This window comes from Mycothermus thermophilus, assembly GCF_041956435.1.
Source record: "Mycothermus thermophilus strain CBS 625.91 unplaced genomic scaffold VTJ04scaffold_7, whole genome shotgun sequence".
Classification (NCBI taxonomy): domain Eukaryota; kingdom Fungi; phylum Ascomycota; class Sordariomycetes; order Sordariales; family Chaetomiaceae; genus Mycothermus; species Mycothermus thermophilus.
Window position 1 is genome coordinate 1210078 of NW_027191433.1, and position 13444 is coordinate 1223521.

At 59.5% G+C, this 13444-nt stretch overlaps 4 protein-coding genes across 4 annotated transcripts; 1 reads left to right on the plus strand and 3 right to left on the minus strand.

Annotated features, from left to right (window-relative positions):
- Positions 1 to 50: 50 nt before the first annotated feature.
- On the minus strand, positions 51 to 7852 carry VTJ04DRAFT_9992 (uncharacterized protein; the record flags this gene model as incomplete). Its single annotated transcript, XM_069368599.1, has 4 exons — positions 51 to 298; positions 364 to 4883; positions 6898 to 7401; positions 7614 to 7852. 4 exons carry the CDS (start codon positions 7850 to 7852, stop codon positions 51 to 53), a joined length of 5511 nt encoding a protein of 1836 aa, XP_069214727.1.
- Positions 7853 to 8484: 632 nt separating this feature from the next.
- VTJ04DRAFT_9993 (uncharacterized protein) lies at positions 8485 to 9119 on the plus strand (the record flags this gene model as incomplete). Its single annotated transcript, XM_069368600.1, has 2 exons — positions 8485 to 8700; positions 8823 to 9119. 2 exons carry the CDS (start codon positions 8485 to 8487, stop codon positions 9117 to 9119), a joined length of 513 nt encoding a protein of 170 aa, XP_069214728.1.
- A 179-nt stretch (positions 9120 to 9298) lies between these two features.
- Positions 9299 to 10030, minus strand: VTJ04DRAFT_9994 (uncharacterized protein; the record flags this gene model as incomplete). The annotated part of the gene is made up of 2 exons (XM_069368601.1): positions 9299 to 9817; positions 9878 to 10030. 2 exons carry the CDS (start codon positions 10028 to 10030, stop codon positions 9299 to 9301), a joined length of 672 nt encoding a protein of 223 aa, XP_069214729.1.
- Positions 10031 to 12203: 2173 nt separating this feature from the next.
- VTJ04DRAFT_9995 (uncharacterized protein) lies at positions 12204 to 12555 on the minus strand (the record flags this gene model as incomplete). The annotated part of the gene is made up of 2 exons (XM_069368602.1): positions 12204 to 12281; positions 12361 to 12555. The coding sequence occupies 2 exons, from the start codon at positions 12553 to 12555 to the stop codon at positions 12204 to 12206; spliced, it is 273 nt and encodes a 90-aa protein (XP_069214730.1).
- Between the last annotated feature and the right edge of the window lie 889 nt (positions 12556 to 13444).

The window sequence follows — 13444 nt, forward strand, 5'->3', positions numbered from 1 at the left end:
CAGGGACATAGATGTGTAGGAAAAGCCGTCTTTGCCACACTTCCCGCCAGTTACCGGCCAAGGTGCGAAATTACTGCCCCACGCTCGCCGTCGCTGGCGCAGCTGCTGGTGCAGGAGCAGACTGGGAGGGAGGTTGAGGCGCTGGCGGAGGAGCTGTCGTCGCTGCCGGTGTTACTGCCGGTGCTGCCGCGGACGGGGGTAGAGCTGTCGTCGATGCCGATGCTGCCGATGCTGCCGCTGTTGCAGCTGCTGGTGCGGTGGCTGGGGCAGGAGCGGACGCCTGGGTCTGTGATACAGCCTGTTGCGCGGGAGCCTGGCTGGGAGCATGAACAGAGGCCGGAGCCGGGGTTGTTGATGACGAACCCTCGGTTGTGGGAGCAGCGGCGGGCGGCTGGCTAGCGGCAGGAGCTGCTGTTTGCGACGGAGCCGGAGCGGTCTTGTTTTCTGGAGCCGCCGCAGATACCGGAGGAACCTGGGCTGGAGGAGGTTGAGGAGAAGGAGCCTGGACCGAAGGGACCGGAGCAGTGGGCGCTGCCGATGGGTTCGCCAGCAGTGCGGATGCTTGAGTTGTTGCTTGGGCAGCAGCAACATGCGTCGCCGTCGGTGGGACAGGATTTGCCGCCGGCACGGCCGGAGTCTGGACCGGCGGTTTGGCTGCCGCCGTTTCTTGAGCAAGCTGGGGAGACGGCACCGCACCGGCTCCCTGAACCGGATTTGGAGCCGGACCCGAGACGAGACCCTGCGCCGGAGCTTGCGGCTTCGCGAATTGTGTCGCTTGGGACGGCGCCGGCTGAGACGGCCCCGTTGGTTGAGCCGGAGCAGGCGGCTTGGGTATTGGAGTAGCTACCGGCGGCGGCGGCGGAACAGGTTGGCCTGGCGTCTGGCTCGTCGCCGCTGCTGTCGAGACGCCCGAGGCCTGCATCTGAGCATTGGCTGCAGCCTGTGCTTTGGCTTGGGCAAGGGCATGAGCTGGGGTCTGCGGTTGAGTAGCCACAGGAGCAGCAGCGGCAGCTTGCTGGGCACCCGGAGCCGGAGCAGCAGGAACCCTTGGCTGTGCAACTCCCTGCGTAGTGACAGTATTCGCGGGCGCTGAAAAGTGGCTCGGTGGCAGCTGAGGCGCGGGTTGAGCAGCTGTCGAAGGAGCTTGCGGTCGCACGGGCCCAGCTTGAGGAACGGGAACAGCAGGTCGTTGAGGCTGCGGCTGAGCTTGACCTGGCGCCGCCGGCATACCGGGCTTGGCTGCCATCGTTGGTTGTGCAGGCATCGGTGGACGGGCGACCGCTGGGCCTGGATTCGCGGGCTGTGGCGCTGCCGGGACGGCCGGTCTCGCTCCCGGGGCCGTCGACATGGCTGCGTAATTGGGAGGAGGCGCTTGTCCTTGAGCGGCAACAACTCCAGGCGTTCCGGGCGCCGAGGGCGGTGCTCCCGGCTTGGCGGCCCGTTGCGCTGCTGCCGCCGCCGCCGCCGCTTGACTCCGCTGGTGGTTCAGCACCACCTGCCGAATGGCTGAAATCAAGACGTTCTCGGCCTCGTCATACTGCTTCTTGTCGGCTCCCGGCATAGTACTCTGCTCGGCAAACCCCAAAACGCGATCCACGGCCGAAAGGATCAGGCGGAGCGCATCCAGTCTCCCCATCTTGGGCTCCAGCGTCTTGATCATGTTGTTCTGGAAACTCCTCAGGCTCTGAACAAGGTCAGGATGCAGCGCGTAATTGGCGCTGAGGTTCTTGGTGCTCGACTCGAACACCCCGAGCACAATCTTCTCGAGAGTCTCCTCGTTGGGAACGGTGCTCTCGCTGGCCAGCCCGAGCCCGCGATTCACCACAGACATGGCAACGGCCACGGCATTCGGCGTCCGCTTCGACAGCTGCTCCGTGACCGTCTTGACAAAGTTTGTCACATGCTTGACCATCTCGGGTGCCACGGCCGGCTTGAGCGGAAGGGTATTGACGTTCGCCGCGGGTTGCGCAGGCCGAGGTCCACCCGGCGCGCCTGCCTGCCCCGGAACTTGCGTCCCAGGCCGGACAAAGCCGTTGGCCGCGTTTGGCGCGTGGCCGGGCGCATGACCGGGCCTGGCTGCTCCTTGCTGGGCGACACCTCCGGCCGGCTGCCCTGCCGTTCCCTGCAAAGGTCTCGACATATAAGGAGACGAGTACGCTCCGCCTTGCATGTTCCCTTGAGCCGGTGGAGCGCCTGCCGCATTGCCATACGCGGCTGCCGGAGCGGCTCCCGGCGCCTGACCGGCAGGCACGTACGTCGGCCGCGGGCCCCCCTGGGCGGCAGTTCCTGCAGCTTGCTGGCCAGGATGCGGTTGTCCATGCTGGCCCATGACGGCCTGGCCTTGGACCGGCTGGAACTGGGTCCGCTGAGGAGCGGAGCCCGAACGGTAGCCGTGCTGCACGCCCGTCTCGTTGTGGAAAATCTGCGACCCCGGAGTCGCCGACGCGTAATGCTGCTGCCCGTAATTGTTGGTATTGGCATTGTTCGCGTTGGCCGGGTTGTCCGGCGACGTGGCCTTGGTCCGCTTCTTGCCCGCGTCGATATCGATGCCCGGCACGCGGCTCCACAGGTGCGTCTCCTCGTTTTTCCTGAAGGCGTCGTTGCCGATGAGGTTGTGGCGCACGCTGCTCTCCCAGCCCTTGGTGTCGACCGTGAAATAATAAAATGGGTACTTCATCTGAATGCGCTTGTAGATCTGCTTCAACGTCAGGCCCTCGGGCGCCGCGCTGAGCACCTCGTCGATCAGCATGCCGTAGTTCTTGGGCGGCTTCTGCAGCTGCTCCTCCGTGTAATCCTCCCTCCGGAGCTCGAGTGGCGGCGTCTTCGGCTTCTCGCGCCGCCGCTCCTTGACCGTCTTTTCGACGTCGGACCCGCCTTCGCCGTCCTCGCCCTTGGGCTTGCGGGGCTTGTATTTTCTCTTCTCGGGCCTGTCGCCACCATCCTCGGGCAGCGGGTGTTTGCGCGGCCGGCCGACCTTGCGCTTGACCGGCGGCTCTCCTGGCGGCGGCTGAGGCATGTTCTTCTTGGCGAGCTCCATGGCCGCCTTCTTGCGCGCCCTCTCCTCCCTCTTGGACATGATGCCGTTCTTGGGCGGCCGGCCCGGCCCCCGCTTTTTGGGGAGCGGCGGGTCCATGGTGGCCAGCATCTCCAAGGACATTTCCGTCTTGATGGACGGCTGCGCGGCCGACTGCTCCGTCGTTGGTGCTGGGGTTTCTGGGTCCTTCTCGATGCTTTCCCTGATCTCCTGCTGCTCCGGGGCCTTAAGCGACGGGGGCTCCGGGATGTCCTCGACCGGCGAAAGCTCGCTGTCGCTGTCCTCTTTGGACTCCTTGGCAGGCGCTGCGGGCGTCTCCTCGGGGCTGGTGCTGCGCCTTTCCGGGTCGTGCGAGCTCTCAAACTCAAAGCTCATTTCCTTGCCGCCTTCCGAGTAGCGCCTGCCGGCGGCCGGACGGTGTCCCTCCTCGTCCAAGTCTTCGGCGCCCGTCTTTCCGCGCGGCACGCCGTTGATGATAAAGACAAAGTCGACATCTTTGATCTGGAGGCGGTCGCCGCTCCTCAGAACCACCTTCTGGTCCCTGTAGTGCACATCCTCGCAGAAGAAGCCGTTCTTGTGCAATGGGATGGCCTCGAACACGCCCGTCTTTTGGTTGAACTCGATCTTGAGGTGCTCGCGCGAGATGGCCTTGGTCCTGCTGGCAATGTTGGGCCCCGGAGAGTGGATACCTATAAACGGCACGTAGTATGGCGACGGCCGGAGAGCGCTGAGGTTGACGGCGGCCGCACCCGGGGTATGCGACACGTACTGGCGGTTGAGGCCCACGTTCTTTTCCTCGGGGACGCCGGCCTCGCCGGGTGTTTCGCCGTCCAAAGCGCGCGAGTCGCCCGAGACCGAGCCGGCCGCGCTCATCTTCCTCCTTTTGGCGGGCCGGGGATTTTCGTCTCCGTCCGACTCGGGGCCCAGCATGCCTCCCTCCTCGCTCACATACGACTTGCTGAATTTTCCGCGGTCCTGGGTGGGCGGGGGTGGCGGTGGCAGGCCTAGCTCCTGAGCCTCGCGCACCTTGCGCTGGTACTCCTCCATGCGGCGTTCGTCCCTGCGGGCCTGCTCGAGGGCTCGCTGGTCGCGGCCGATGATGACGGCGTAGGTGGTCATCTGGAAGACGCTGTCGGCGAATTCGATCCTCGCGAACGACTCGAGCGGCGCGTCCACGGGCGGGTGGTTGGCGGCGCCGGGGGCATCGTGGCTATCATTGGCAAGCCCTCCGGGATTGTTGAGCAGCGCCTGGGGCGTCAAGGAGACCTGGGACGGCTGGACGGTGTCTGGAGGGCGGGTGATCATGGGCACCGGCTGCGCGGCCGAGATACGGGCGAGGGCCATGAGAAGCTGGCTGGGACTCGGCGCGTACGTGTTGAAGTTTGGGCTTTCGGCGATGCCCATGGGAGCAAAGTTCACGTCGGACACGCCCGGCACGGCAGCACCGGCAGCGGTTGTCGTCGCATGGGCGGGAGTCGTAGGATCTGTGGTCTGTGGGATCGAAATGCCTGCCGGGTTATCGGCATCCTGGAGCACCGACCTGGCGATGTCATGGGGAGTGAGGGCGGGCTGCTGGGCCGAGGGAGTAGGGGTCGGAGTCGGGGTCTGTAAACGAGCAACGGCGGCGGCTCCGTGGCCGACGTGGTCGAGATCCATGGGATCGGGCTTTTCTGGAACAGCATGGTTATCCGCGACGAGGGGAGACACGTCGTCGAGATCGGGCTCGCGATTGCCGGGCGTGGTCGGCTCGGTGAGCGGCGAGAAGGCAGGAGGCGCGGGCGAGTCGCAGACGGCGACGCCGTCCAGAACCGACGAAGTCATCGCTTGTGACATGGGGGACGACAAGCTCCTTCGTCAAGCTGAGGGCAGCTTGGAGTGCAGATGCGCAGACGGGGGCGCAGATGCAGTCGCGGTCGCAATCGCGGATGCGGTGAGGTGTGTCGGGTGGTTGGATGGAGAGGGTGTGGATGCAAGATCAAGGTTTATTTTAGATCAAATGCGGGTAACGGGCTCGAAGCGGATTCGATGCTGCGTCGCCGGAGTGGACAAGATGGGACGGCAACGCGGTCTTGGCCTGGTTTCCATCACTTCGTCCGCATCCACGGCGTCCAGAGGCTGCTCGGGGTGTTGGTTTGGATGATGAGGTGTTTGGTGATGAATTGTCAAAAGTTGCTTTGCCGAATCACCAATTGACAAAACAGAAGGGCCTGGCCGAGGAATTCAGCCAGGCTATGTTCTGAGCTGCACTTGCTAGCTAGGTAGGGACGGAGATGCACCTGCTCCACTCCGCTCTGCACAACATCAGAAGGCACGTTCTTGAGCTCAACAGGCAGCCATTCAGGCCATTGCCGCTGCCGCGTCGTTTCTACTTGGTTCTCTCCCAACTTGCAGCCGACTCAAGCGGAGGTTGTCGGGCCATTTTGGTATTGACGGGTGGGTGTTCCTGCTCTTTTTTTTCCCGATAAGCAGTTGATCTTATCGGATGGTGTCATGTGATTGGTCGGTTTTGTGGGGTAGTCTCCACTTTTCTAGCGGATGGGTCCGGAGCTCCACAGGAAGCCCATCAACCACAGCAACCCCTCTTCACCAGACCACCTAGGTCAGCCTCCAGCTTTACCTCGCGCAGTGGGGGGTTATTCTGGCCTCTAGAATAGGCGAGATTGCTCTTGGTGTTGACTCACAAGAGACGGGAAGTTGTGTATTTCTGTCTGCCCACCTATTGCTGCCCTCATATCCAACCGTTTGAGCCTGGGGGAGATCTAGTCGCCTGAAGTCTACACCTCCATAAATCACCTCAGTTTGATTTTCAAATGCCGTATTACGGCTGTCGATATGGCCGTGTCAGAGCCCATGGAACTGGCCAACCCAACTTGTTTGTGGCCGGCTGTTCACCGGATATCCGGTGGCTTGTTGGTCTCGCTTTCATGCCAAAGGTTCCCACACTTTGTCCCCTTGTTCACGATATATGATGTTCCCTTCTGGTGGACAACATCGTTTCAGATATATGACCTCCTCTCACACGAATGAAATCAATGAGTCCCTGACACAGCAGGCCTTCAGATATCCGTCGTGGCGCCTACTCTGCTGTCAACAGAAGCCGCTGATTCACCCAACAAACACATAGACAGAGTCATGCCATGAGGAGAGGGTGGTCACCTGGGAGCCTGGGATGGTTTGGATGTTGATGAATGAGATTGGGGCTTGCTGAGGCCACGACACTTGACTGAATTTATGACTATGTGGATCAATCTCTGCTGTTTGGCATTGAAGACATCCTGGTGTATGACCGGTCAGAAGGAGATCCTTCAGGGACATCAAAGAAAAGGTTGCCTGATATTTGTTCAGCTATTCTCGTCAACTGTTGCGTGTCGAAGACGCTATATAGAATGCTCTGACTAGGGCACCATCAACGAATTTACTTTTGTGCCGAACCAACTCTTTGAGTAACAAGGCCGAGATCCTTAGCTACGAAATTTATGGGATACTTTGACCGGGCGAACTATGGAATTCTAAGTAATAACTAGAATTATTAAGCGCAAAATATGTTGCCTATCTCATGACCAGTCGAGTCGAACCATCGCTTCTACTACTTGATCTCATCCAACCATCAACGCCCTTAGACGACAACAAAAATCAAAGAATCTCACTGACCCTCCCACGCCGTATTCCCCCCCTCCTGCTGCCCCTGATTTCCCTCCTCCCTCCCTGCTGAATTACTCTCTCCACCCCTCCTCTCCCTCCTCACACACCTCCGAGTACCAACGCAACACATCGCCACCCCCGACACTCCAACACCCACCCCCAAACAAACCGCCGCGGCCACCACCATCCAGCCCGCTGACCCGTACACCACCTCAGCCGACCTCATCCCCTTCTGCTCGCCGTACACATCCCGGTCCCAAACCGACGTCGTGACGAGCGAAAACAGCACGAAATCCAGCGCACATCCGACCAGCGCCGCCAGCAGGGCTACCGCGGAGGTGGCGAGGGAGACGATGCCTAGGACGCGATCGCCGGTGGTTGGCCCTGGCGGTGCGGCTTCTGCTTCTGCTTGGGCTTGGGCTTGGGATTGGGATTGGTTGCCGTCCGTGTTGTTGACCAGAGGCAGCGTGATGGGTTTGAAGCGCGACGTGCCGGCCCAGAGGGTGAGGCAGAAGGAGAGGAAGCTGAGGCCGGCCGAAAGGGGGTGGAGAAGGAGGGCGTGGGTGAGGGTTTCGGAGGTGGTGGTGGCGTAGGGGGTGAAGAAGATGGGGTTCTTGTTGTTGGCGTTTTTGTCGTTGAGAGGGATATTATTAATATTGGTCTGGTTGTCGGAAAGGATCGCGGCGGGGGAGTAGCCGAGGGAAGCGGCCGAGCAGAGGTCGATGCTGTGGTTATGGGGTTAGCTTGGGGTGGCAAACGGGGAGAGAGGAGATAGAAGTGAGTGATGCTAGCTTGTGACGTTGGGTACACCGGCCTGCATATGGGGAGAGAAAGGATGGAGATATCAGCAGAGTACCTCCAGCCAAAGGATAGGAGGGAAGGGAAAGACGTATGTCAAACCATCTCGAGCCGTATGAATAATTCAAACCAAACATACCCATTCCCGTTCACATCCAGCTCGCACCATCCAAACGCCCCAAACGTCACCGATCTCTTAGACCCGGCTTCGCTTCCATCAACGCTTCTGTCAACATCGACCTGCAAAATAGATATGTTGTGCACAATAGGGGCCGAGACGCAGCTGAGAGCGAGCAGGAGCGTAGCTACAAAGAACAGAAAGGTGGCGACGCCGTAGCAGACGAAACCCGCGTCTCGTTTTGGTTTCGGCTCGGCCATGGTGAGCGAAGAAAAGGAGGCTATTCGCAAGGGCAGAGACCGGGCAGGATGGCTCGCGGTTCCAGCGGTGGTGATGGTTACTTAATCGTCGCAAGCTACAATCAGACAGCAAGAGTGATTAGAGCTTGCTTCGCCAACTCCTTATGTATGAGCCGACACCAGGACGCCAGGTTTGCGAGCGGAGCTAACAGGATGGTTGGCAATGACCAGAAACGAGCGACAGACCAAAATCCGTGGTGCTTTCAAGCTCGGGGAGGACGGAGACAGGACTTATTCAACGGTCCAAGGCGGACTCAATGCCCTGATATACAAAGTTCTTGTATGTTCCACACGCTGACCTGTTAGTGAACTGTCCAGACACACAAGCCCCTCATCCTCATGACCTATCTCTCACCACCTCGTCCTCCCTCCCTCCCGGGCACAACATACGGAGGCTGTCGAGGCGACACAAGCGTGGTTTGCGACATGGCACCTTAAAGTCCTTGCCAGTAAAAGCCAATGTAAGTCCAGCACAGCGCGTCCTGCCAACTCAAGCTCAACTTCAGTCCTCTACTCGCAATTCCTCGGAAAACTTCATACAATATCATCACGATAAAAAAAGCTATTGCCATGTGTTTCTTGCTGTACGAACCATGCCGCCATCCGTGTCGTCGGCACGGGATGACGTCGTGGAATGGCCTTGGCGGTTGCCCGACACAGGGGTGGCTGCAGCTCTCGAACCTGGGGTCCGGCTTTTGTTGCTGCGTGTCGTGCATCTCGGCTGTGACCTTGCCAGGGACGGCCATGTGCTCCAAACCGTCATCTTGCAGGCACTGTCTGGATGGATGCGTTTGTTGGTTCTCGTACTCGTATATCGGTGCCGCAGAAAAGCCGATACCAGGTACTGGTTGTTGGCTCATCCCACGGCATGGTCTGTTTGGCCGGCTCAAAAAGGCGCCTGAAAATATCAAACATCTTGTTTGGATCTCAGACATGGCTGGATGCGATGGTGACGAGCTGGATACAGTCGATGGAGTGGAGGGGCTTGAGACACGACCGGCTTGTGCAAGCGGCCTCGTCGTGTTGGCCGCAGCCCAGAGAAGATCCGCTGCTGGGACAACACAGCCAGTTAGCAGCCCCTTCTTTGACTGAGCTTCCACCGACGGACCCGACTCCGAATCAACACAACAAAGGCGTTTGGCAGTCGGCCGGCATGTCCCGCTCTCCCACATGGCGGCGCACAAAGAGCGGCGGCATCTCCGGCAGATCGCCCTGGCACCGTCATTGAATGCGCACTATCTGCATCCCTCGGGTCACCCTGTCCCGAGCGGACCATGACCAACAGCGCAGCGTCGCATCAATGGGGAATCCAAGCTCTCTAGCAACGCCGTCAAAGAAGCCAAAGCCCAATCATCTATCACCGATGTGAGCATCTGGCAGCTTCGCTGGCCTACCGCACCACCATCTTCACTGCCCCTCCTGCCCGTCATCCTTCTCCTCCTCCCACTCTTCCCGAAACATCTCCACCAAACTCTCCCACTTCCCCTCCCTCTCCCTCCGCAGCTTCCTCGCGGCCACGTAATCCTTCTTGCTCTCCAACCACGCAGCGACCGCCGCGGCCGAGTCCTCGCCCGAGTCCTCTCTCTGGCCGCAGCCCTCCCAATCCGCCAGCCCGCGGCGGGCCATGTCCCGCGGCAGTTCGCGCGCCAGCACGGCTTTCGGCAGCGAGTCGTTGTGCCAGAGCATGCCGTCGTGTTCGGGCCAGCGGCCGTAGAGCGGTGATTCGCGGATGCGGGTTTTGTGCGGGTATTCGGGGGACGGGGTGATTTTGACGTAGAAAGTTTTCTTGGCGTCCGGAGCAGCCACAGGAGGAGTTGGGTGGTGAGGGCGTTGCTGGGGAACGTAGTCGAACTGGAAGGGACTGGTTTGGCAGAGGTCGTTGGCCATTTCGGGGGAGGAGACGATGGAGATGAAGTGGGAGGGGTCCTGGAAGAGTTGGGTCAGCATTGGTCGTGGTCATTGTTGGGGGGGGAGGGTTCTACGCACATGCATCTTCTTGAAGACCTCAACCTGGCCACGCTGCTTGAGGACCTGCAAGATAGCGCGGCGTTCTGAGAGGGTTGCTGGCGTTGGATTGACCCTGACCAACACGGTGCGCAGGCTGGCCATAGCCCGCTGGGCTGGTGCTTGGGTGGCCATGGCGGTGGCGATTGAGGGAATTGAGTAGGCTGAAGTCGGGCTGGTAGCTCAGTTGAAGTTGAGGTCTGGTTTGACTTCACGATGGAAGATTTGAGAATTTCTTGGCCCCTGTCATCGCCGTTGAAGTCTTGGCATGGGCCGCTCACTCAGAACATGTGACCGAGGCCATCATGGTGAGATTTCACTCAATGATCTCAATGATAAAATTGGATGGTGCTGAATCGACACGAAGCTTTTCTGTATGTTCCGTTTTTGATCATGGTGATTCTCGTGATTTTTTTCTACTTCTTACTGTGTATCCCTTCTGGGATTTAAACCGGCTGATCTGCGAGGTTCAGGCCAGGGGAGCTCAGCTGAGCTTCATCAGCACGCCTCAGTGCGCCTCATCTTTGCCTCAACCTATGAACAAAAGAAAAAAACCTCTCAGCCGACACTCTGCAGCTGATGAGGCAAGCCGGCGTCCAATGGCATGAACTCAGAAAAATTCCTCCACGTCGGCCAGCCGAAAGAAGCACCATTCATTTCCACCGCCAGCTCACGATGGGCTTCACTGGCGTGTTGACTCTGCTCATCGCTTACCGTGTGTGTTAAGTCTTAATCATCTGCTCATAAGCAGCTCGTCAATGCTTCAAACCAAGCGGGCGAGCCACTCACGGTGTAGCAGACCAGCATTTGTAACCGTCCATCAGACCGATGCCCTTCCGAGTTAGCAGCTCGCCAGCATAGCATTTCAACTTGGGGAACCCAAATACCAAAAGCTCGCCGTATCGGCCCTATCATGCCGCCCTAGCTCTCCAATCCCCGGAGGTGTGGTGCCCAATCGGAGAACCATGCAAACTGCCCGCCAGGCCAACGGCCCGGGGAGGAAGGAGACGAGCCGGAGCTAAGCAGAGCACGAGCCCCGTGGGCGCCCGGCTTTCACGCGTCTTTCATGCGCGGCGACGCCGCGTTTCATCAAACGTGTCCCGTGGGAAGAGGAGCGACAGACCGCCCTTCTTTTCAGCCGGAGGGCCCCGGATCCAAAGCAAAACCCCAACCCATTCAGCTTGACCCGACCTCCTGGTTACTGGTGGTGTTAGTTAGTCCACGGGTTCTGGGGCTAGTAGGTACCGAGAAGAATTCCGTCCAAAGTTCTACGTCCGGGGTACGCATGGGACGGAACCGCCAACGACACGTCTCTCATGTGCACCATGGAGGCTTTGTTGGGTTTTGTTTCTGGGGCATGAAACGGAGAGGCATGGCGGTGTCGGATCAATGCAACAGAACTGATGACGGGCAGGACATCCAGTGCGCGCTGGGAGCCGGGAGTTCTTGGGGCTTTCACCACACGCACTGTGCCGGGCGCGATGCCTTTTGCAGAGAGACAGCATGCTGGGATTTTGTTTTTTCAGAGGCCGCATCCTGAGGTTGAGCGAAGAATCTGGGGTTCGGTCACTAGTGATGAGGATGAGGGTCTTTTAAGAATGAGCATTTTCTTTTGCGGTGTTCAACGTGACGACCTTCCTGGTTGAGGCAACATGGGAGATTGACTCGCCAATCGTCGAGATAACTAACCCCAGATCACTCGACGCAATCTCACCAGATCGGTCGGGACGATGTGACCTGAGCGATGGAAGAAAAAAAGAAAATTGACCCAGGGTGAGGGAAGCGAGACGGCCAGGTAGAGTTTAGGGTTAAGAGTGAGGTGAGAAAAAAGGTTGCTTGATTGCTGATTGGTGAGGCCCGTCTCGCCTCGAGGACGCCTATGCTTTGTCAGATCGGGGCGTCTCTTTTGTCGGGACCGAGGGGTCGAAAATGCCTGCCGGGAGATGACGACTCGGCCCAAGACCCTGGGACACAGGCAATGTGGGAGTCGTCATGCCATTGGGCCGGGAATCGAGAGCCACCGCCACGGGGCTGGTTCAAGACACGCAGACAGAAAGCCAAGACGTCGAAGGAACGGCCCATCACGTAAACGGAACCACGGGCCATTCCCAAAGCGTCGGGTGTCCAACATGAAAGACAGGACCCCAAACCCAAACAAGACGGTCGAGGGTTGCTTGTCTGATTGGACAGGCGAGACAGGGGGGAGCCCGGGCTAGCCTGATGTTCGGTGCCAGACCGCCCGCATTCTGTTCGGTCACGTTGTTTGTCGCCGAAAACTCGAGGCACCTCAGCTTTGTGCGGCGCTGCGTCAATTCAGCGTCAGGGATGCCCTGGACATGTATGAGTAAAACTCCCCGGTGTCAAGCTCGCGGTTGATGAGTCCAGTCTTGGTGCATCGATGAGGTGAAACCAACGAGTGAAGAGTTGGTGAGTGACGCGCTCTCGTTAGGTGGCCTCGAACCTACGTTGTCAGCGACTGGACCCAACAGGTCCTTCGTTGCTTGGCTGAGCTCCGAGAATTTGGGTCGGCCGCCCAAGACAGCAACGAGCAGCAGCAGGGCAGCGCCGAAGGAGGGGGTCGGGTCCCACGCGCCCGCCTGCCAATGGACCAGTCGTGCAGATGGCCAATCAAACCCGCTAAAAGAGTGAGGGGTCGCCATTTCCGGGATCCAGGTTCCCCAGCAGTTCGCCCGCGCTGCTGGGTTCGGTTGTGCTCAAATTCCACTTTGCCTTGACTCTAGCGTTGCTGGATGATGGAAGTGGAATGCGGCGAATCCATCCAAGATTTTTAATTCTTTTGGGATAAGTAATTACATAGTGTAGGGGAGCGTGGATGTGCAAAGTCCGTGAATTTGCAGAGCACTCAACCACGTTGGGGGTGGTCGAATCAAGCTCCAAGCACCAAGTACCAAGAACGACAAGACCCGACTTTGCTGGTCCGAGACTAGGGCGGTTGGGTGTCAAGCGCCTTGCTCTGTGCGCACGCAACAATTCCACTCGAGGTGGTCTTCGCTTCTTCCCTCTTCACTTCACCACACGCTCCTTTTTCCTTGATCGTCAACGCTGGTGTCGACTACAGAGCCCACTACGGCCAGCTGCCCGTTCCAGCAACACTCTCCTCCCCCGGCATTTTGGCGCCGTACTGTGGTACTGTACATTGAGCCATTATTACGTGCCCCTGTCCTTTAACACTTGCTCGGGTCGTGGCCTGCCAATTTGCCATCCGCCAGTCCTCTCGCTGCCGTGCCGTTGCCGCGGGTCTCCCGACAGCCGGATCTGCGCCGTGCCCTGGCCTGATCAGCTCTTCTTTTTTCTCTGCGTGGACGGCTTCGTCCCACAGTGTCGCGGACGGACCCGAGCTCCTGGACTGGACTCTACCACGCCTGAAACTACGCTAGGCTATCCTCACGCCAAGTTCGCTGGCCCAAGAGCTAGCTAGCTCCTCAACACCCCCGGACCGCAGCCCCGATCTCCGAGCTCCCCGACGGAGCACCACACCAGAGGGCTGGTTCGCTGGCTGACTGGCTGGCTGCCGTCGGTGCTCGCCAA